The sequence below is a fragment of the Megascapheus bottae genome, chromosome 21, assembly GCF_031878675.1.
Source record: "Megascapheus bottae isolate mThoBot1 chromosome 21, mThoBot2.hap1, whole genome shotgun sequence".
Lineage (NCBI taxonomy): Eukaryota > Metazoa > Chordata > Mammalia > Rodentia > Geomyidae > Megascapheus > Megascapheus bottae.
In genome coordinates this window covers 32,943,574-32,967,586 of record NC_143529.1, presented here as the reverse complement: position 1 = coordinate 32,967,586, position 24,013 = coordinate 32,943,574, and the positions used below count along the sequence as shown (strand labels likewise).

Below are 24,013 nucleotides of genomic sequence, written 5' to 3'. Positions count from 1 at the left end.
AATGATTGGTGTGAACTCGGTCCTCCTAAAAGTACAGCAATACTGTACTTTTCCCTTTACAAGCATATGACTGTTCATTATAATTTCTTGAAAAAAATGTATCCTCGTAATCAGTAAGTCTCAAGTGATAAGATAGTACGGCATAAAATTAAAACAGTATTTTTGTAATAAATTTTGACTTAAAGGATAATGGTGGTAACTAGACTATTCGCCACATACATCTGAATGTGTGCTCATTCATTCCCATTAATTCACATTGTTTACACAGGCCTTTGTGGACACCACATACTTGGACAATTTTTTCTTTGCAGTCCCGAGGTTTGAACTCAGTACCTGAATATAGTTCCTGAGCTTCTTTTGCTTAATACAATCCCTCTACCACTTGAACCACAGTATCACTTATGGCTTTTTCAGTGTATGTGATACTGAGTAATAGAATCTAGGGCTTCATCCATGCTAAGCAAGCACCCTACCACTAAGCCACATTCCCAGGCGGAATACATACTTAGATATGTACCCTGGCACTGTTTCAGTCCACATAACTATCTCATAAGGTTTTGCTCTATTTATCATTATCATTAGTGCCCTTTAGTAGCTGAAATTTGAGTAGATTTTTACATGATTTGGTTCTGAAGATTATAGTATATTCAGATTTTCTCATATTTTTCTAGTTTTGTCTTCTTACACCTCTATCCCCATTTGGTAGCTTTTTTCAAGCTGTTCTCTTCTTACCAGTGTTTAACATTCAGATATTTAATAATGGTAGTCGTGTCTTCTGATTAATACTGACTCCTTTCATCCTTATAATTATAAAGGTGTAATGCATCAAGTAAAACATTTAGCAGAGTCAGAGTCTTTATTGACGAGTCCACCAAAGGCATGCACAAATGGGTCAGGATCCTTGGGGTCTTCCACATCAGTTAGCAGTGGGACAACTATGGCCGCCACCAATGCTGCAGCTGATCTGGGATCACCTAGCTTACAGCACAGCAGAGATGATTCTCTGGACCTGAGCCCTCAAGGGTGAGTTACACTTCTACTGTAATACTTAAGTTCGTTATATTTAAGTTATTTGCTTTGGTACCCAAGACTCACATTGACTACTGTTGTAAAGTGCAAGAGATAGTGGACATTTTCTGTTTTGGCTTTTTTTTTTTTAAGAGAGCATGGGGGAAAGTCAGTGTTGTTGATTGAACTCAGGCCCTCAATACATTCTAGGCAAGTGCTTCTACCATTGTACTGCCTCCCAGCCCCTGTGTTTTGTTAGATATTCAGTGGAAAAAATGGAAAAAGTAATTTTGTGGAAACCTGTATTCAGTCTTGTTTTCACACTAAAAATAATCTCTTATTACTTTAGATACCTAAGAGAACTCAGAGACATTATTTACTTAGTGTCACATAGCTATTATTTTACTCCATGTTTCTCCTACAAAATTGTGATTATGTATTCAACTACTGTAAATGGTCTCTTATGTTAAAAATTAGGATCCTGTGGCTCCTCCCTGTAATCCCAGCTTCTCACAAGGCTAGGAGGTCGAGTATAGTGGCCTGAGCAGAATGGTTGGCTTGACTATCTCCAGACTAGCAAGAACAGCTAGAGGTGTGACTCAAGTAATAGAGCTCAACCTGAGCAAGTAAAGAACCTAAATTCAACCCCTCCAATACTAACTCCCAAGTCCCCATTGGAAATTTTAAAAAACACGGAAACCTAATTCCATTTACCTTTCACTGTTAAGTGAACACATAAGACACACCTTTTCCTCCTCCTCCTCTTCCTCCTCTTTTGCCAGTCGTAAGCCTGAACTCAACCTGAGCACTATGCTTGGGCCTTCTTAAGGCCAGAGATCTACCACTAGAGCCACAGCACAACTCGTGGCTTTTTCCCCCTCTATGTGTATGGTATTGAGGAATAGAACCCGGGACTTCATGAATATTAGGCAAGCACTTTACCACTAGGCCAAATTCCAGCCTCCGCTTTTTTTCTTTAAGGAAAAATTTATGCTCCCACCTATTAGCTGTTTATCTCTGTTACACTGAATTATATGCTATAAAACCCTGCTGTGTGCTAGCACCTCATACTCATTTGGGAGACAAAGAATATGAGGATTGTGGTTCAATAGTAGCAGGGGTAGAAAAGCTTGTGAGATTCCCTCTGAACCAATATCTAGTCATAACTGGTATGTACATGTTCTTCCCAAGCTAAATGGGGCGCTGAGATAGGAAGATTGAGTCCCAAGACAGAAAGTAAGAATGTATCTGCAATGAGAGAAACTGAATGTTTTATGGATACCTGTCATTCCAGAAATGGTGGGAAGCCTAAAGTAGAGTAATAGATTACAGGAACTTGAGTGCCTTATCCAAACATAACCAGTGAAAAGCAGACTGGCAAGTGTGAGGCCCTGTTCGGTTACATTACTGTTTGAAAGAAAATTAAAACACTGTTGTTGTAATTTTGTTGTTATGGAAGCATTTCACTCTTAAGTGTTACCAAAGTTAGAAGCTTCAATATTGCTATATGAATGCAATGTGATAAACTAGATTTAGTTCTAAAATTTGAAATGTAAGTATAATATTGCATGCTCCCCTTTAGTTTTTTTTTGTTTTTTTGTTTTTGCCAGTCCTGGGCCTTGAACTTAGGGCCTGAGCACTGTCCTTGGGCTTTCTCAAGGCTAGAGCTCTACCACTTGAGCCACAGCACCATTTCTGGCTTTTTTCTATGTATGTGGTACTTAGGAATCGAACCTGGGTCTTTGTGTATGCTAGGCAGGCACTCTACCACTAGGCCAAACTCCCAGCCCCTCCCCTTTAAGTCTTGATACAAATGCGCTGAATAAGTTGAATCCAGAAAGTAGATACAGTGAACTTTAACCTTGGAAAGGGGCTTGCTTAAGAAGACTGCAACTGCCTTTGGGTGGGGGGAGGGAAATGGTGACAAAGACATTAGAAAGGGTATCAATGTGAAGTAAATGCACCTTTTATCTGGTGAAAATAATGTAACCCTTCTATTAATTACAATAAAAATATATGTAAAAAAAGAATACTGCCTGTTTAGAGTCACCTGATAGCAGTTTACTATCCTAGTTTCAATATGATTTTGGCAGTTCCATGACTTGTGCCAAACAAACTAAGACTTCTGGCACATGATTTTTATTTTAGGAGAACTTTTGTGTTTTGGTATTACCTGTTAATATTTGAGGAATCGGGGCTGGGAGAATACTTGTATTTCTGACCTTCCCAGTTCTGAGTTTGCACTTGTCTGCCATGTTCCTGCTTCCTTCCTTCTCATTCCACTTTTGCATATTGGTTGCTCCAGTAACTTTGATTGATAGAAGGGTTTGCTGTATGATGCCAGTGCAGTGCCCATGGAGTAAATATCAGGGCCTCATGATAAAGCTCAGACAAATGCAACATTTCTCAGCTATTTTAAGGAGTTGGAGTTGGTAAGAGTTTTAATGGTTTATGATAGAGGGAAGTGCCTTTCCTTAATATTTTCAGTTTCAAGTCATTCTACATTCTAAGTAATTTACTTTTAAAATAGTAAATTTAAAAATCTTTAAATACCCATATATCCTGATTATCAAACACAATTGATCAATTAAGTATGTTCCTAGAAATGTCAGATGTTGGAAAAATTTTTGCAAAGTCTTTCTTAATTTCCCAATTTTAAATAACCAAACCAGATGTTTTTTGTCTGCTCATCTTAAGTGCTTTCTTTTTTATTGTATTTTATTGTCAGGGGAATGTATAGAGGGGTTACAGTTAAATTAATCAGGTAATGGGTACATCACTTCTCAAAACCAATACCCCTTCTCATGTTTTTGTCTGCCTTTCCCTCCCCCAATTATATTTTTTCCCTTCCCTTCCCTACTTCAAATAAACATGTATATACAGTATACCAGGTAACAAAGTCAGGTATAGTAACAACATAAATCATAAGTGGAAAAAAAGAGAAAAGAAATAACTTTACATAGTACATTAAGAACAACAATCACAAAAATAAACCTCTTGTTTCCATATCCTAACATTCACTTCACTTAATCTCATCCTGTATAGCCATATGTTAACTACTTTTGTTATTGTAAGAACCTACTGTTTGAAGTTATTCAGAGTGCTGAATAGATGTTATTAGCCAATGGTGGTACAATTGAATGTTAAGAACAAAGGCTATAGTAAGATGGGGAGTCACCACATCACCGCAGGAGCAGTGACAGGACACAAGTATGAAGCTAGACTAGGTAGATAGATGTATAGGCATATGATACATCAATAGGTGCTATAGGGAAGTCAAACATAACTTTAATTTTTTGGCCAGTCCTGGTGCTTGAACTCAAGGCCTGCACACTGTCTTTGTATTTTCTCTTTCCCAAGTCTAGAGCTCTACCACTTGAGCGACAGCACCACTTCCTGCTTCTTTTTTTATGTATGTGGTACCAAAGAATTGAACCTGGGTCTTCGTGCATGCTAGGCAAGCACTCTACCACTCCTGGTCCCGTCATGTATAATTCTAATACATAATAGCTTTACTAGTAAATATGTATATATATATGTATATATAAAAGTCAGCTAAACTCTATACATGCATTTGTGATGGTATTGTGCCATGAAAACCTTTCTGTAAGTTAGGCATTTGGCTTGCTTAACATTAAGTGCCGTGTGTATTTTGTAGATAGAACATACTGTTTCTAGTTGGCAGTAACATAGTTCTTGCTACCTTGACTATACTGTGAATTTTAATATACATAGAGTGTCACTGACACAGACATAGCATTAAGTAAAGGTAGTTTTTGTAACTTTAATCTCATTTTTTTTTTCATGTGGTAGTCGATTAAGTGATGTTCTGAAGAGAAAACGACTGCCAAAACGAGGACCACGAAGGCCTAAGTACTCACCTCCAAGAGATGATGACAAAGTAGACAATCAAGGTATGTATGTCCCTTGGGTATGTGGTGGGGATGATGGTATCGTGAGTTGCCAGAACTTGTTTTGTTAATGCTTGCAGTTAAAGTACTTTAAGTTTTAACTTTTTTGTTATTATGAGGCTTGAACTCAGGCCTGGATGCTGTCCCTGAGTTCTGGAGCCCAAGGCTAGCACTACCACTTTTAGCCACAGCACCACTTGCAGTTTTCTAGGGGTTAATTGGCAATAAGAGTCTCACTTTTCATTCCTGGACTAGCTTTGAACTGTGATTCTCCAATCTTAGCCTTCTGTATAGCTATGACTGTAGGCATGAGCCATCAGCACTTGGCTTATTTTTTTTTTTATTAAAGAATTTATTAACACATTGATTTTTGCATCATATTTCAAGTGACCTATTTAACAAACATGTTCAAGAAAGGAATATCTATATACAATCACTGGCTTTCAGTTTTTAGAACAAAGTTAGGCTAAGGGTTTGTATATCATAGATACATATTAATTTATGAAATAAAACATTATGCCTAGATTCATAGGTTTTTATGTCTATGTAGTTATATTTCCAATACCATGTCTATAGCATTGGGTATGCAAATATTGAGTCCTCTCTCTGGATCTAATAGCCACATACTAAGGATACCATGCTCCTTTTATTCCTTTGGTCTTGACTTGTCTCACTCAACATGATTGGCTCTGGATTCATCCACTTCCCTGCAAATGCTATTATTTTATCTTGTCTGTTGGCTATGTAGAATTCCATTGTGTGTGTGTGTGTGTGTGTGTGTGTGTGTGTGTGTGTGTGTGTGTGTATATATATATCACATTTTCTGCATCCATTCATCTGCAGTAGGGCATCTGGATTGTTTCCATTGCCTGGCTATTATAAATAGTTCAGTGATAAACATAGCTGAACAGGTATCCTTATCATATCTTGGGTTATGATGTTCAGTGTAGATGCCCCGAAGTGGTATGGCGGGATGGTAGGGAAGGTCAATTTTCAGTTCTTTAAGAAACCTCCACACTGCTTTCCAGAGTAGCTGAACTAGGTTACAATCCCACCAGCTGTGTAGTAGGGTTCCTTTTTCTCCACAACCCCGCCAGCAACTGTCATTGTCTGAGTTCAAAATCTTGGCCATTCTTGTTGTGGTAAGGTGGTATCTTAGGGTTGTTTTTATTTGCATTTCCTTTATGACCATAGATGATGAACATTTTCTCATATGCTTTTCTGCCATTTTAATCTCTTCTGATAAGTTTCTCTTTAGTTCCCTGGCCCATTTAGTGAATGGCTTGTTGGGTTTGTGGGGAATTAGTTTCTTGAGTTCCCTGTAGGTACTAGATATTAAGCATTTGTTAGATGTATTATTGGTAAATATCTTTTCCCAGTTGATTGGCTGTCTCTCTACTTTTGCAACTATGCTTTTATCTGTGCAGAAACTTTTTATTGGTAGTCCCATTTATCAAAAGGTTAGGGTCAATTTTTAGTTTTCTGCATATGGCTGCCCAGTATTGCCAGCACCAATAATTAAATAGGCTGTGTTTGTTCCACTGTATATCTTTGGCTCCTTTGTCAAAAACAAGTTGACTATAGGTATGTGGTTCAATTTCTGGGTCTTCTATTCTGTTCCACTGATCTCCTGGTCTGTTTTTGTGCCAATATCATGCGGTTTTTGTTATTATGGCTTTGTAGTATATAGTATATAGTGGTATTATAATACCACCTTCTATATAGCTATGATTGTAGGCATGAGCCATCAGCACTTGGATTATTTTTTTTTCTTTTTTAAAAAAAAAAATTCAGTTAGTAGTAAGTCAATTTATTTGTACTAAGCCAGTTTAACTACAGTTCTATTTTCTTTTAACAGCTAAAAGCCCCACCACCACTCAGTCACCAAAATCTTCCTTCCTGGCCAGCTTGAATCCAAAAACATGGGGAAGGTTAAGCGCACAGTCCAATAGCAACAACATTGAGCCAGCACGAACTGCAGGAGTTAGTGGTCTTGCCAGGGCTGCCTCAAAGGATACCTTATCCAATAACAGGTAAACTGGGGGAGAGAAAGGGAGGTGAGGACTTCTCTGTTGCTTCTATCTTGAATCACAAAATCTTATTTTATTCAGCACATTTATTATATGGAAATGATAGATGGAGAAAGAACTTCACAGAAATGACAAAGCTCAAGGATGAGGTAGATTCTCAATTCAGGAATCCTTTGTCCTAAGGTCCAGAATCATTGGAGCTGTTAAAAACCTCTGTGGAAGCTTTCTCAATTGTATTTGGAAAGAGAGAAGTTACCATTTTCTCTGTTTTAGTGGAGATTTTTTTGTTTAGTGTTCGTTTTGGAACTCTTAGCAGCCATAAACTTCATACCAATTTACCGTTATAATATCATTGAAAAAAATGGGGCTATGTAGAATACAACTATAGGTTATCATCTTTGCAAATTTAAAAGAAATTATGATGCACATGCCATTGGGAAAATAATTGTTTTACAAAGTTGGTTGCTGGATTTCTGAATTCTGGTTAAAGCTATCCATGCTTATAATTTAATCATCCAAGTCTCATTTGTGCACCTAAAGAGGTGTGTTTCTGGTCTATAACTTCCATTATCCAAGGACATTACAAAAGCATTTATACTTGAATAATCAGGTACAACTGAATTTGGATGTGAGCACTAGGATTTTTCATTGTAGGATTCTAAGTAATTAGAACATCTTGTTAACTGTTCATGTAATAGCCTGAATGATTCTCAAAGTACATTGTAGCCCATTTTCAAAAATCTTGAATTTTTGAAATCATGAAGTTGAGATTTATTATTTTACAGATTTTTCTTTTCTCTCTCTCCCTCTCTTTCTCTCCCCCCCCCCCCCCCCCCGTTTTCTGCTAGTCCTAGGCCTTGAACTCGGTGCCTAGGCACTGTTTTTGACCTTTCTCAGGGCTAGCACTCTACCATTTGAGTCACAGCACCACTTCCAGCTTTTTTTGTGTGTATTAGTACCAAGGCTTCATGTCTGCCTAGCATGCACTCTACCACTAGGCCATACTTCCTGGCCCCAAGAATTTCCTTTGGATCAAAAGTTACAGTTGAAATCTTTTCTGTGTACACAAAATAAGACTTTAATACCTCTTTTTCTTAAAGAGAAAAAATTAAAGGTTGGATCAAGGAGCAGGCGCACAAATTTGTAGAGCACTATTTTAGTTCTGAGAATATGGATGGAAGCAATCCTGCACTGAATGTCCTTCAGAGACTTTGTGCTGCGACAGAACAACTCAACCTCCAGGTATGGGTCACCTTTCTTTTCCTTTTCAGTCTGACATCTTTTCCAGCTTTCTATGATTTTAGCTAACATAGATAACTTTTTTCTCCTTCATTTGTAACCAGATACTTATCTTTGCTTCCCCCTTGACTGTCATAGTTCATCATTTTATTAAACATACTAGAAATCTCATCTTGAACTTCCTTCTCATCTCATTTTACTCAATGCACAAATGTCTCTTGAACACATTTCTCTTCAAAGTCTTTGTCATATATAGATGAGAGTTGATGATCCTTTTCCTCCTGTACATGTCTGTGTATGTATGCACACGCACACACAGAGTCCCATGATAGGTAATGGCAGAGGATTGAGGTGTTTGTTGTTTTTGTAGGTTTTGGTTTTTTGTTTTGTTTTTTGTTTTTGTGGGTCATGGGGTTTGAACTTTGGGCCTGGATGCTGTCGGAGCCACAGCTTCACTTCTCCATTTCCTAGTGATTAATTGGAGATAAGTCTCATGTTCTTTAGTGCCCGGGCTGGCTTTGAACCGTGATCCTCAGATCTCAGCTTCCTGGGTAGCTAGGATTACAGGCGAGAACCACTGTGCCTGGCATATTGAGGTTTTCATTTAAACTATTAGGGAATTTTTATTTGTTCTGTTTTTTGTTTTTCATTAACTTAAAGTTGTATCATATATTTCTGTTTGATCTTTTCATTCTGATGTCAATCCACTATTCTTTAACTCATAATTTCTCCTCCTCCTGCGTCCCCCCCAAGAAAAAAATGTTAGTTTGAATATTTTCCATCATGAAATATTCATAATTCTCTCTAAGGTACTTTGTACTAAGAATGCATCCTTCCCTCACCTAGCTTGCCATATATATAAGGATTGAGAATGTATTTAATTCCTTTTGAGGAAATATAAATTGTGCATTTGAGTATTGTTTAAGTGGAAACAAATCCTATTCCCATTTATTTTAGGTGGATGGTGGAGCTGAGTGCCTTGTAGAAATCCGTAGCATAGTCTCAGAATCAGATGTTTCATCATTTGAAATTCAGCATAGTGGATTTGTGAAACAGCTGTTGCTGTATTTGACATCTAAAAGTGAAAAAGATGCTGTAAGCAGAGAGATCAGATTAAAGCGATTTCTTCATGTATTTTTTTCTTCTCCTGTAAGTTACCTAATAATTTGTATCTTGATCTAAGAATCAGTGTATTCTCATGCCAGTAATAATTTCTAATACTTGTTAATTAAGATACTGTGTATTGCTTGTCCATATTTTGTGTATATAGCACTGTCTTAATAGTTTTCAAAAGTATTTCATTGCTATTTATAATAGGTATTATAAGCCAACATCAAAAGATAGACTCCTCCCCTTCCTTCATCCTCAGTAAAAAGAACAAGAGAGTAACTGCTCTTAAATACATTGAATTTAATGCACATTTTCTTTTTTGGACTATTTTGGAACTAGCCAGGAAGTTTCTTTGGGTTATGTGCAATAGGCCTAAGAATGACTTTACTACCAATTAGCAAATCTACTTAACCCTGTTCTTGATTGTATTCAAAGGCATTTTTTGAGCACTGCTTATATTCTATTTATTCACTTATAGTGGTATCTAAAACAGTTGATAATCTATTGGAGATTTTAATATATGTGTTATAGTGTTGGATGCAGTTTTATGCCATGTTTAAGATTGTGGTTAGGTCTATAGTCGCTCCTGGGGTTTGATACAGAGAAGAACGTTTGCCTAGAATGTGCAAAAGCTGTGCGGTTCAGTCTCCAGTATGCCAAAGGAAACAAAAAAGCACATTCCCTTGGTGCCCACCCCCCTCCCCCCCAAAAAAAAAAACCAAACAGTTCTGGTTTTTCCCTTTAGGATAAATGGGTTTCTAGAGCTCTGTAGGTAGTACATTAATACATTAATATTTCCATTGGATTCAGAACACCACTTTACTATCATGTGCACTAAATATTTTGCAACAAAACCTGAGTATGACTAAAATCAGATAAGAGCTCCCACCTCATGTTTTGTATGGATCAGACTGTGACAAATAAATTACTCATTGTAGAACTTTCTGGTTTATCTGCATTGAATGCAACAGTTGTGAGCCATACCAAAAAAAAAAAAAAAAAAAAAACAAAAAACCTCTTAATTCAAATAATTTATTTGGAAACCTCATCCCAACCAAACTGGCCATTAAGGATAAAAATGAAGAGATGAATATTTCCCTTCTGTAAAATTGCTTACTAAATTTTCTTGTCAAAATGTTTCATTTTTTAAAAGGCTTAACCTGTTGGTTTACTTATAACTTAGCTTCCAGGAGAAGAGCCTATTGGACGAGTAGAGCCAATGGGTAATGCACCTTTATTGGCATTGGTTCACAAGATGAACAACTGCCTCAGCCAGATGGAACAGTTTCCAGTCAAAGTGCATGATTTCCCAAGTGGAAATGGGACAGGAGGAAGGTAAGGACCATTGCCTGGGTATACCCTTGCCATTGAAATTTAGTATTTACTTAAAGTAAAAAGTGAAAGGTCTGGAAGTCTTTGTCTGAATAGCATTACTCAGGATCATACCATGTGTCTTAAACATGAGGTTTTAAAGTGTTATGTAAACAAGTGATTGTTGACAACTGTGGTTTAATTTCCCTTAAACTGATATGCTGTACTATGTTTTCCCAAGAATTTTGTGGGTATGGACAATAAAATATTTGTATTCTCTGTTGAATATGTGATACTGGCTTTAACCTTGTATTTAGGAGTCCATTTCAAAGTTTCAGTAAAAACTTGTTTGTTCTGTAATGTGATTTTTAGGACCCATAGGGCACTGTGGAAATAATAAAGCTATTATGGGGTATGGAAGTACTCTTACAGACTTCATGGAATATTTCCATTAGAAGTCTGGAAAATGGTAATTAGTTTTGGTTTAAAATCCAAACCCATATTTATATTTATTTTTAAGAATAAAAATAACAGCATCTATTTCTAAGTACATCAAGTTATCATGGCACAGACTTTGAAATTTAATGTTCATTATATATTTTAGATATGTTTTTATTGTTGGTTTGTTTTGCTTTTGGGTATTAGGGAATGAATTATGGGCTACTACTTAAGCCGTATCTTAGTCCTTTAATTTGTCATGCTTGGGGCCACCTCAGAGCCTTTATCCTCCTACTTCTACCTTCCAAGTAGCTGGAATTTCAGGTGTGTACCATCACACTTGACTGGCTTTGATCATAATGGATGACATAACTGGACTTTTTAAACTAATCTTATGAAAACCATGGAACTTTACAGTTTTATCCTTATGTGTATGAAACATGTTGAGTATAAGCAATTGAATTTTTTCCCTGTACCCTTATTTATGTGCTTTTATGGGCTCTAACTAGATAACCCGTTTCAAGCTCTTACAGAGTTTATAGTAAAAATAGAGCTTATGGAAATAAATCTATTAAATACCATTACCAGGTACCAACTGCTATAGTTACTAAACCATTTTTATTCAAAATGAAGCAAAGAACTGGGCATGATCGCTCAAGCCTGTAAAACCTAGCTACTTGGCAGATGGAGAGCCAGGGATAGGTGCAGAAAGAAGGCAAGAGTGTACCATGTGCCTTTTAAGTATGTGGCAAAGTAGATTTAAAGGTTATAGATGAGATGTGAAAACAGAAATGAGGGTGTGTGCACGTACATGCAAACATGCTGATTTGGGGGTTTGAACTCCATGTAGGTACTGTCCCTGAGCTTCCTTTGTTCAGGGCTTTTTTTGCTTCTAGCTTTCTTGGTAGTTAGTACCTGCTGACTTCAAGTTGTGATCCTCACGTCTGCCTCCTGAGTAGCTAGGATTATAGACTTGAGATGCTACCACCTGGGAGGATTTTGGTTTCTAAATAAAATTTTGTAAGAAAGGATAAAATACTGTAGAAGTTATTTAAGTTGTTCATGAAGAATTCCTATTTCAAAGAATTGCCTAATATAGGACATTGGATTAGAGGTTGAATGTTGATTTCATGTGTGTGATTCCACACTTACATTTTACTCATAACTTGTATTAAATAACTTGTAAATGACAATGCTAGTAATTCATGATATGAATTTGAAGTTTGTATTTTCTTGCCGTTTAATGATTGTGATGTATTTTTTTTGCTGTTTAATGATTGTGACAACAATAGACTAACCTTTTTTCACAAATTATCTTGAGCTTTTCTCTCAACAGAGGATCACAGGCTTTAAAGTTTTTCAACACACATCAGTTAAAATGCCAATTACAAAGACATCCCGATTGTGCAAATGTGAAGCAGTGGAAGGGCGGGCCAGTTAAGATCGACCCCTTGGCTTTGGTACAAGCTATCGAGAGATACCTTGTAGTTAGAGGTACTTTGCATGTATACATTTGGGATGAAATTTATATTGAAAAAACATGTGCTATTACCCTAAATAATGGTTTCTGATAAAACCTACATAGTAGGAACTTGTTTTCCTACCACTAATGTATTGACATTGTTGGACTTTCCTACAGACTAACTGGTTATTTGAGTGTTGGAATACAGTAGAAAGAACACTTTTAATAATTTTCTTTAATCTTCATATTCCATGCATTAACATGTAACTTTAAAAAAATATCAGGCTAACCATGTATCCAGTTGCTGTACATTTAATTATCTTTATGTATATTTAGGGTATGGAAGAGTAAGAGAAGATGATGAGGACAGTGATGATGATGGATCAGATGAGGAAATTGATGAATCTTTGGTAAGAAAAAAACCATCATTTTGTAAAGTATGTTAGTCTCTATCTATGCTTAAGCTTTCTACAATTAGGGTTGCCAATCAAGTATTGTCAGAAAATACATGAAAAATCCTACAAAGGACAAATGTGTATCTTGAGTAACATCTATATAATTTTATTGTAGGTTATTGTCCATTTTATTAATAGTAAGTTCTTACTGTGCCTAATTAATTATACTTTAGCTAAGGTTTTTAATCTTGCATGAAGGATAAAATAGTGTGTATGTACACACACACACACACACACACACACACCCCTAGAATTTTCCAGATTCCAAAACTTAGAAATTTCCACATGATATTAGAAGTTTCACACTTGACCTTTTGAAGACAGGTTGCATTAAAAAGCAAGAGCAGGGGCCAGGAGTTTGGTCTGGTGGTAGAGTGCTGGCCTAGCGTGCACTAAGACCAGGATTCGATTCCTCGGTACCACATACATAGGAAAAAGCCGCCAGAAGTGGTGCTGTGGCTCAAGTGGTAGAGCTCTAGCTTTGAGAAAAACCCAAGGACAGTGCTCAGGCCCTGAGCCCAAGCCCAGGACTGGCCAAAGAAAAAAGGCAAGAGCACTAAAAAATATTACCTAAAGTTAATTCAAAGGCTATATGTATAAAGATGTATATGGAACATAAATTGAATTTTCTGTTTAAACTTGGGTCCTACCCTTAAAAAGTACTTCATCATGATTATACAAATAACTCCTTTTGTTGCCAGTCCTGGAATTTGAACTTAGGCCCCTGGGTACTGTCCTTGAGCTTTTTTCCCTCAAGGGCAGCATTTAACTCTCCTGAGTAACTAGGATTACAGGCATGAGCCACAAGCACTACGCTGTGGCAAATTTTGAGGGAGGTCGGGGCAGGCGGGGCAGTGTTGGATCTGAAATACTGGTCTCAAAGCATACCAGATAAGAATTAGTTGTTGTGCATAGCATTTGTTAACTATCTGTGGTTTCAGACATTAACTGGTATTCTTGTACTGTATCTACAGGTGAAGATGAACTATAATATTAGCACCAATATCAGCAACTAAAATAGATTTTGCTTGCTTTGTTTAGGCTGCTCAGTTTTTAAATTCAGGAAATGTGAGACACAGGCTACAGTTTTACATTGGAGAACATTTGCTACCATACAATATGACTGTATATCAGGCAGTGCGACAGTTCAGTGTACAGGCTGAAGATGAAAGAGAATCCACAGATGATGAGAGTAATCCTCTAGGGAGAGCTGGGATTTGGACAAAGACTCACACAATATGGCAAGTTTGAAAATCCTCCCTCTTGAATTCATTCCCATTCCCATTGCTAAATATGCTTATGGACAGTGGTTATAAGTTATATCTGCATTTTAATGTGTTTTAGTCCTTAATTAAAACAAAATTTTTAAATGTTTCAGTTTTTAACTGTTTCAAAATTTTAAAATGTTTGGTGCTTCGGAGTCTGTACAGGCATTTGGCCATAGATTCCTGTGTTTTGTATTCATTTCTCTATTTATACAAGAGAGCCATTCTTCCCAAGCCACTCTTGGAATTTATAACCTTGTTCCTGTTATGATGGTATAGCTAGGTTGTGTACTGTTTTATATGAAGATATGTCATTGGAATTCAAACAGGATAGAGAGGATAGATTTCTTGGTTCTTCTGGGAACTGTGTTCAGTTGATAATGTGGACTTCTGCTTTTGTATAATAAATTACGTGTGTGTGTGTGTGTGTACACGTACAGCATGATGAAACACATTTTGAAAAGTGGGAGGAGAGGGAATCTGGTGGAGGGAGTGTATTTGTTCACAATATACTCTACATGTATGGAAATGATTGCCACAGAGAAACAAATAAAACAATTTCTTTGTATACTGCCTTATCACCTTAGGTACAAACCCGTGAGAGAGGATGAAGAAACTAATAAAGATTGTGTTGGTGGCAAAAGAGGAAGAGCCCAAACAGCTCCAACAAAAACATCCCCCAGAAATGCAAAAAAGCATGATGAGTTATGGCATGGTAAGAAGTTTGGTAGGAAACAAATTGCTGTACTCATGCCCTGGGTCTGGGTGCTGTCCCTGAGCTCTTCAACTCAAGGCTAGCGTTCTACCACTTGAGGCACAACGCCACTTCTGGTTTTCTGGTCGTTAATTGGAGATAAGAGGTTCACAGGCTTTAGTGCCTAGGCTGGGTTTGAACAGTGATCCTCAGATCTCAGCTTCCTGAGTAGCTAGGATTACAGGTATGAGCTACTGGCACCTGGCAAGAATTAATGCTTTTATGAAGAATGAAACATTTCAATAGTAGAGACTTCTAGTTATTGACAAACTGGCTGGCCCTTTTTGACTGTTAAGTCACTATAAGTTATTGGCTGCAGAAGGAATCAAAAAATGAATGAGGATGATATGGAAACTATAGAGTATAATACTCAATTCCAGCTTTTCCTTCTTTCTTTTCCTTTTCCTCAATCTTAATACAGCAGAAAAAACTCCCTAGGAGTTTTTTTGTATATTATAGGATGACCTCCCAGTACAGGAAGTTCTACACAATGCTTTCCTCTTCACAGAAATAAGAGCACTGTAGCAGATTTGCTTTTTGTAAAACTTAAGTTTTATTTAAAAGGCCCCCTCCACTCTGTTTTGTTCTCTTCCTAGAGGCTTGAATTCAGAACCTGGGCACTGTCCCTGAATGTTTTAGAAAAGCTGGCATTTTACCACATCAACCACAGCTCCACTTTTGGCTTTTTGGTGTTTAGAGATTGTGTCTCATAGACACAATCCTCAGATTGTCAGCCTCAAAACAGATAGGATTATAGTCGTGAGCCAACAGTGCCTGGCTAAAAGGCACTGTATATATTTATCTTATCTTTATTAAGTAGATTTACAAAGGGGTTTTGAATCTGGAAATTTAAAAGGCTTTTAATTTTGAGATTGTATTTGTTTTCAGTCTTAAAAAATGTTATTAAAAATAAAGCAATAGTCTTTGATTATTGTTTGTTTTTTCACTTGATGAAAGTAAATGGTACCTGTTTCAGTCCCTTAAGCTTTCAGAAAATGAAAACTTGTTAATGAATCAAAGAATCACAGGTCCTACTTAAAATCTATCATAGTGTGACCACCGGGAGTTTGGCCTAGTGGTAGAGTGTTTGCCTAGTGTGCACAAAGACCTGGGTTCCATTCTTCGGTAACCACACACATAGAAAAAGCCGAAATTGGAGCTGTGGCTAAAGTGGTAGAGCTCTAGCCTTGAGAAAGTCCAAGACAGTGCACAGCCCCTGAGTTCAAGGCCCAGAATTGGCTCCCCCCCCCAAAAAAAAAACAAACAAAAAACCTATCATAATATATTCAGTCCTGAGCCTTATATTATGTAGCGAAACCTTTTAATTGAATTTACAGTTTGAAAGTCTGCCTTAGATGACGTTATGTATAGAAAAATCCAGGCAATTTCTTTTAACAGAGCACTTAAATGGTTTGACTTTATTCGTCTCTTGACTTTTATTACTGCCTGTTTGTGATGCAAATGAAAATGTGAGTTATATACTGGTGGTTCATGCTTGTAGTCCTACTTACTTAGGAGACTGAGATCTGAGGATCACAGTTTGAAGCCAGCTGGGGCAGGAAACTCTTTGAGACTCTTCTCCAGTTAGCAACAAAAGAGTTGGAAGTGGAGCTGTGTGGCTCAGGTGGTGGTAGAACATCACTTTGTGCAAAAAGGGTTAAGGAACAATGTCCAGGCCCTGATTTCCAGCCCCAGTACAGGCGCAGGGCAGGGATATACACACATAACATATAAAGGAACATATTTTGGATTTTTTGTCTTTTGGGGACTTTTTTTTTTTTTTTTTTTTGCCAGTTCTGGGGCTTGAACCCGGGACCTGAGTGCTCTCACACTTTGAGCCAAAGCATCACTTCCCATTTTATGGTAGCAATTGGCAGACTTGCCGTGCGTGGCTTTGAACTTTGACCTTCACATCCTAGCCTCCTGAATAGGTACAATTATACCATTGAACAGCAAGAGTCTGTTTTTGCTTTATGTTTGGGTATTTGAGGAGAAAATGAAATTTTTATGATCATGGGTTTTTCATGTGTAAGATTAAAAAAAAAGTGAAACCATCTCTGTTTGATAAGCTATGAATAAAGCATCAAGAATTAAATACAATTGCTGTTTTATGGATACGATAGCTGGATCTCCTTATTTAGCTGTCATAGTTTTGATAAAAACTTAAAATGTAATCTTCTATATTCTAGATGGAGTGTGCCCATCAGTATCAAATCCTTTAGAAGTTTACCTTATTCCCACACCACCTGAAAATATCACTTTTGAAGACCCATCATTAGATGTGATCCTCCTTTTAAGAGTTTTACATGCTGTCAGTCGATACTGGTATTACTTATATGATGTGAGTTAATGTTGTCTACTTCTGAATTGCCATGCTCTGAATAACTATTTGTGAAAGATTATCTCACAGTTTGTATTTACTGATTAATGTATCTTGTCTTGCACTAGTGATTTCATCTAAATGGAGGTATCTGTGAAAACTTTTCTCCTACATTTTTTTCATGTAATACATCCTTAGATTATTTTCTTGACAGATTTTTTTCATATTTTTTATTGTAATTAATAGAAGAGTTACATTATATTCACCAGATAGAAGATGCATTACTTCACAAACATTGATACCCTTCCTCATGTCTTGGTCCCCCTTTCCCTCCCTCCAACCCCACCCTTCATCTTGTTTAACCCTTTTCCCTATAGTATTTAAACTAACCAAATAACATCTATACAATGTATGAGATAAGAAGGTAAAATACTGTAACAATATGAGATAACCAAGGGATAGCAAAAGAGATGAGAGATGACATAGTATATTATGGACAACAGTCACTCATTTTATGGCTTTTGTTTCTATTTTCTTGACAGATTTATTTATAAACATTCTCTAGCTTTAACCCTATTAAATTAAGCTGCAGATGGAAATTGAGCATAAATTCATCATTGTTAACATTGATTAAGTACATTTAACCAACTGTTCCTTTAGGTTATAATTAACTAAATTTTCATTTATTGAAATTAAGTAAAAAGTGGAGTGAATATTGCATGTTTCCTTTGATATTTAATGTATATAGGTAGATTAAAAAACTAGCCTCTCATGAAACATAACCTGGCACATCAGTAAGATGCAGAGGCAGTATCATTGCTTGTCGAAGCTGGGAGTTTCAATAATATTACATCAGTTGGTTGGGACACAAAATTGAGCGGGTGTGTATTGGGTATTAGAGACGAGAGCAAACTCAGCACCCTGCATAGATTTGGAGGTAAGAAAAAGACTGTAAATATGTTACTGTTTACTAATTTTTTTTTAACATTTTACAGAATGCAATGTGCAAGGAGATTATTCCAACTAGTGAATTTATTAACAGTAAGTTGACAGCCAAAGCAAACAGGCAGCTTCAAGATCCTTTAGTAATCATGACAGGAAACATCCCAACATGGCTTACTGAGCTAGGAAAAACCTGGTAAGACAGTCACTTTCTCTGGCTTTGGTTTTCACAGAAACATCTTTTTTATGCCTGATCATGTGTTTATTATAACAGTGTTAGGTCCAATCACAACTCAACATAGTATTTAGCATGCTTTAGCATTTAGCTTGCTTTGACATGTAAGCAGATTGTATTGAGGCTAGAACTAGTTTTTCTTTTTTTCTTTTTTTTTTTTTTGCCTGTCCTGGGGCTTGAACTCGGGGCCTGAGCATTGTCCTGGGGCTTAAGACTAGAGCTCTACCTCGTGGGCCACAGTGCCACTTCCTGCTTTTCCTGTGTATGTGGTACCCAGGAATGGTATCCAGGGCTTTGTGCATGCTAGGCAAGCACTCTACTACTAGGCAACACTTCTGGCCCAGAACTAGTTTTTCTTTTCTGTATATGTCAAATCATATGTATATATCTTTATGTATATATCATATGACAAATCTTTACGTATGTGTCAGATCATGAATTTGAATTCCAAAGAGATCTTTCCCTCAGAACTATTTGAACCAAAACCTCTAGATCTTCACTGATAAATACAGTGGCCACTGGTCAAGTAGGGTAATTTTTACATTTCATTTATTAATTACAATGAAAGTTTGATATTTTTCTTTGCATTGACTATCCTTGCAAGGCTACTTTTTTAGGCCACTTTTAACAGTGTCAAAATCTATTAGAACCTGAAGAGGCACTAGGCTGCTTCTTTGAAAAGGAGAAGCTGCCTTTGGCAATTTTTGAGTGGCATCAAATGCTAAAATCCCAGAGGGGTAAATTGAAATGAAATAACCTAGTACTTGAGTATATGTAATATGGGGTTTTAGCAACCATAGGCTGGGGTGTTATACTTTCTAAAAACTTTAGAGGGAAGATGCTATTGAGTAGGCTATAAATTGAAGTATAGGGTTTTGGAGTTTAAAATTTAGATTTTATGTGGAAGTACTTACCAGTTTTATTAGCAGTTAGAAATCTTTAAAATTAGTTATGGTAATGATCGTGTTTTGTTTGGTTTTGTTTTTTCCTACTGGCTTTTGATTATCCAGATAACAAGTTTACATTGCATCTTTTTGCAGCCCATTTTTCTTTCCTTTTGATACCCGGCAAATGCTTTTTTATGTAACTGCATTTGATCGAGACCGGGCAATGCAAAGATTACTTGATACCAACCCAGAAATCAACCAGTCTGATTCTCAAGATAGCAGAGTTGCACCTAGATTGGATAGAAAAAAAGTAAGTTTCTCCCAAAATATACTTAAACTGAGCTTTAAAAAACAACAACAACAACAACTATAAATGGTCTGTGCCTAATTATGCCTGTTGGTTTTAGAGGCTGCAAGTCATCACTGTGTGTTTGTCTCTCTTTATCATTTCTGTGTTAATTCTATTTTTCTGGTAATCTCTTGGAACTGGCCTATGATCCTTTTTCTGATCCTCCAGTAACAGTTCACTAGTTTCCAAAAGTTTTCAGTTCTTTCAGTTATAATAAACTTAGGACAAAAATTTTGTCTCTACAGAGATTTTTTTTTTTTCTAACCAGATTATGAACTCAAACTATAGCTTTTTTTTTTTTTTTCCTTTTTGGTTAGTTGTGGGTCTTGAACTCAGCCTGGACATTGTCCCTGAGCTCTTCAGACTAAGGCTACTGCCCTACCCTTAAGCTAAGCCCCACCCACTTCCCATTTTCTAGAAGTTAATTGGAGATAAGAATCTCAGGTCCTTTTTTACCACTGGCTTTGAGCCTTGATCCTCAGATCTCAGCCTCCTGAGTAGCTAGGATTACAGGTGTGAGCCACCTTACCCTGGCTTCTTTTAAATGTGATTCTTAATGTGATTCATTTCTCTCCTTTAACATTTTATTCCCACTTGAAAAGACTGAAAGACACTCAAGACTTTTATATTTCATCGTTTTCCTGTTCTTACTAAGGATTGCTTTAAGCTTCTCTTCCAAACATTATACCTCAGTCTTGTAGGAGTCACTTGTAATTATAAAAAGAAAGGAATTGTCATGAGAAGCAAGACAAAAAATTTTGTACTTAAATATTCATTGTGCAGTTTCTCTTGTGTATGTCCCATGAAGATTCCATAAATAGTAATGTTGCACTGCTTTAGAAATGGCAGCAAGATGTTTATCATCTTCAAGAATTTCATTAGGGCACATCTTCATTAGTGCTTGTAGGATCCTGGCAGCCGAAGAGCCTCTAGGTTTCCAACTCAGCTATCTTACCTACCATCCTCATATCTCTTTCATCATATCTGAAATGTAAATTGCCCAGGGAAATTCCATGAAGATGGTTCTCAATCACATTGATGTTTAATAGAAATAGAGATCTTTTCCTTTGATACCTCGATTTTCTGACTTTGCTATGGGTTCAAGATAAATAAATCTAGCTCTCCATGTATTCAAGGATACTGTTGAGGTTTGTAGCAATGTAGCTACTTACTAACATCAGAGATTAAATTGATGAAATTGCTTAATGCATTTTATTGCACTGAAGGGAATGTCACCTATTAAAGTGAACGTTAAGTAGAGTACTCATGTCTGCACCTTCTTTCTAGCGTACTGTGAACAGAGAGGAGTTGTTGAAGCAAGCTGAATCTGTGATGCAGGACCTTGGCAGCTCACGGGCCATGTTAGAAATCCAGTATGAAAATGAGGTGAGCTTATTAAGTCCTGTGGTGGGTTTAACTTGACTTTTCTCTGGATAAAATGTCATTTAGGAGGCCAAGGGTGTGTGGCCTAGTGGTAATGTTTGCCTAGTATGCATGAAGCCCTGGATTCAATTTCTCTGTAGCACATACAGAAAATGTCATTTAGGTTCCTTGTCACTATGAAATTCTGAAAGACAGTTGGGAAATAATAACTTTAAAAAAAAACTTTTACCAATTAATGGTGTATTTAAGGCTTGGGATTCTACCCCTTGTGCATCAGCTCTACTTCCAACTTTTTGGTAGTTAATTGGAGATAGGAATCTCAGGGCCTTTTCCTGCCTCCATAGGCTTTTGAACCTCAATCCTCAAGTCTCAGATTCCTGAGTAGATAGGATTATAGGATTGAGCCATCAGTACCTGGTTCCATTTTTCTTTTCTTCCTATGCTAAGTTTCAGTCCCACAGTCCTTGAGCATGATAAGTAAGTAAGTGCTCTACCACTGAGCTGCGTCCCAGACTTGGATATTTTTCAATTTTATAAGCTGTTAAAATTTACATTCTTCCCAATTTTCCTCCTCCATTTTTACAGCTTTTTGTTTTGTTGTGGTTCTTCAACTCTGCCTGGGCATTATACCTAAGATTTTTTTGCTTTAGCCCCAGATCCACTTCTGATTTTGGGGTTGTTATTAGAAGTAGGAGTCTCACAGACGTTTTTTTCCCTGGGCTAGCTTCAAACCACAATCTTCAGACCTCATGTATCCTTCCTCCCTTCCCTCTCTTCCCTCCCTTCCCTCCCTTCTCTTCCTTTCCTTCCTTCCTTCTTTCCTTCCCTCCCTCCCTCCCTTCCTCCCTCCCTCAATTCTGAGGCTTAAACTCTGGGCCTGAGCTTTGTCTTTCAGCTCTTCAGCTTGAAGATAGTGTTCTACCACTTGAGCTACAGTGTGATTCTGGGTTTGGGTGGTTATTTGCAGATAAGAAAAATCTCTAGTCTGTGATCCATTTAGTACCAGTACAGATTCAGGTTTAAACTCAAGGTTTCAAGCATACTAATGGGTACTATATTCTACTCCACAGCTTAAGCACTCCCACATCTAGTCTTTTCTGTTGAGATCAGAGTCTCATGAACTTTTTTTTGCCTTTCCTGGCACTATACTTCACCTCTTCTCAGCCTCATGAATAGCAGGATGATAGGCATGAACCATGACTGGTTTTGGTTATAATGGGGTCTTAGGAACTTTTTGCTTGTACTAGCTTCACATTATGATTCTCTTGCTTTCTACTTAGGATTATAAGCATGAGTGAGGTAGGGGTTCAGTTGTTTTTTTTCTTTTTTAATTTGTGGAATTTTGATTGAGACATGCTTGTAGTTTAACTCCTTCATTCTTTTGTTTTCAGTGTCTCCATGTAGCCCAGACTGGCTTTGGAATTTGTCAGCCTAGCTTCCTATTTCAGCTTCCCAAGTGATAGAGGAGCATAGGTACATGATCCTACCATGCCAAATTCTTTTTTCTATTTACTTCCTTTCTTCCTTTTCCTCTTCTTCCTCCTCTTCTTTCCCTCCTCCTTTTTTTCTCCTCCTCCTCTTTCTCCTCCTCCTCTCCTTTTTTCTCCTCCTCCTTCCCTCCTTTCTCCCTTCTCTTTATTCTTTCTCTTCCTCTTCTGTTTTCTTTTCCTCCCTTCTTTGTCTTCCTCTTTTCCTTCTTCTTTCTCATTTTTTCTTCTTCCTTCTCCTTTTTCTTACTCATCTTCCCTCCTTTCTTCCTTCTCTACTTCCCTCGTCTCCCCTCCCCCCCTTTAAAAAAAAAAAAGCACACAGGCAGTAACATCCCCCTCAGCACTTTTATTAAGAATCAAATACTATGACTTTAGGATTTACTCTAAATTTTCCATTTGATCCTATTATTGGAATTCTGCTCTGTGTTAATCACCATAGCTTTATTAGATAACTTTCTTAAGAGTTTCTTTGGTTTGTTTCTGTTAATACTCTCTTGTGAATTTTAGAATCAGTATATCAGTGTAAAGTTTAGTTGGAATTTGGTTAGTCTTTTGTTGGAATTGTGCTCAGTTTGGAAAGAGTTGGCATTTTCCAGTAAAAGAAAATAATGTAGACGTCTACTTTAGGTCTTTGATTTTTCTATGTTGTTTCATAATTTATGTCTAGAAGTCATATGTTAGGTTAAATTTTCTCCAGAATGTATTAATGCCTCATGGTGTTGAAAGTGGTACTATTTCTTGTATTTTCACTTTGTTGTTGGTTTATGGTTTATTTTATATAATCTGCCTCTGTTGTATATAGAATGATCATACACATAAATGAGTATGGCCATGTTCCAAAGAAACTTTATAGTAATTAAGTAATTAAGTCCATGCCATTTTTCACACATCTTGAAAGAACTGGTCAAGATTTTTTTCCAATCATTTAAAAATATAATAGTTATTCTCGGCTTGCAGACATCACAAAAGAAGACATTGAGCTGTAAGTGTAGTTTAGTCAGGGTTAGCTAGCTTGTTGACCTTTGTCATCTGTGAATAAGAATGTTGTACTTTCTAGTCTTTGTCTTCTTTTGAAATGCTTTTCAGTAGGCAGGACAGCATTCCAAATGATTTAAGGAACAATTTTCTGTTCATTTAAAATATAAAGACAAAACTTAGGAGAATCTGACCTTTTTGAAAACCTTCTTACATGGACTTAAATTTAATAGACCTTCCACCATATTTTCTGTCCTTTTTTAAAGGATATGTATTTCTTTTGCCTTTGTTTTTCCCCCCAATGATGAGGATTGAACCCAGTCTCTTGACTAGACAAATGCATTATCACTAAACTTTAAAACAGCTACTTTTCTGTTTTCTTACGTATAAAATGATAATAGTCTTAACTCAAAACTGTGACTGAGTTCATTTATATATATATATTATAT

General features: G+C 36.8%; 1 protein-coding gene across 31 annotated transcripts in view; it reads left to right on the top strand.

The window, feature by feature from the left end:
- Positions 1-24,013, top strand: part of Trip12 (thyroid hormone receptor interactor 12) — a 135,656-nt gene that overhangs the window by 94,549 nt on the left and 17,094 nt on the right. For 26 of the 31 annotated variants that reach the window (XM_090354963.1, XM_090354966.1, XM_090354965.1 and 23 more), the window contains 14 exons: positions 816-1,023; positions 4,822-4,922; positions 6,778-6,952; positions 8,050-8,191; positions 9,146-9,337; positions 10,482-10,633; positions 12,369-12,541; positions 12,846-12,919; positions 14,006-14,205; positions 14,817-14,944; positions 17,173-17,324; positions 18,299-18,441; positions 19,521-19,677; positions 21,004-21,102. In XM_090354963.1, the coding sequence (XP_090211089.1) occupies positions 816-1,023; positions 4,822-4,922; positions 6,778-6,952; positions 8,050-8,191; positions 9,146-9,337; positions 10,482-10,633; positions 12,369-12,541; positions 12,846-12,919; positions 14,006-14,205; positions 14,817-14,944; positions 17,173-17,324; positions 18,299-18,441; positions 19,521-19,677; positions 21,004-21,102 (2,096 nt within the window). The remainder of the gene's footprint in view (positions 1-815; positions 1,024-4,821; positions 4,923-6,777; positions 6,953-8,049; positions 8,192-9,145; positions 9,338-10,481; positions 10,634-12,368; positions 12,542-12,845; positions 12,920-14,005; positions 14,206-14,816; positions 14,945-17,172; positions 17,325-18,298; positions 18,442-19,520; positions 19,678-21,003; positions 21,103-24,013) is intronic. The other 5 variants (XM_090354969.1, XM_090354989.1, XM_090354988.1 and 2 more) reach the window with 1 other exon arrangement.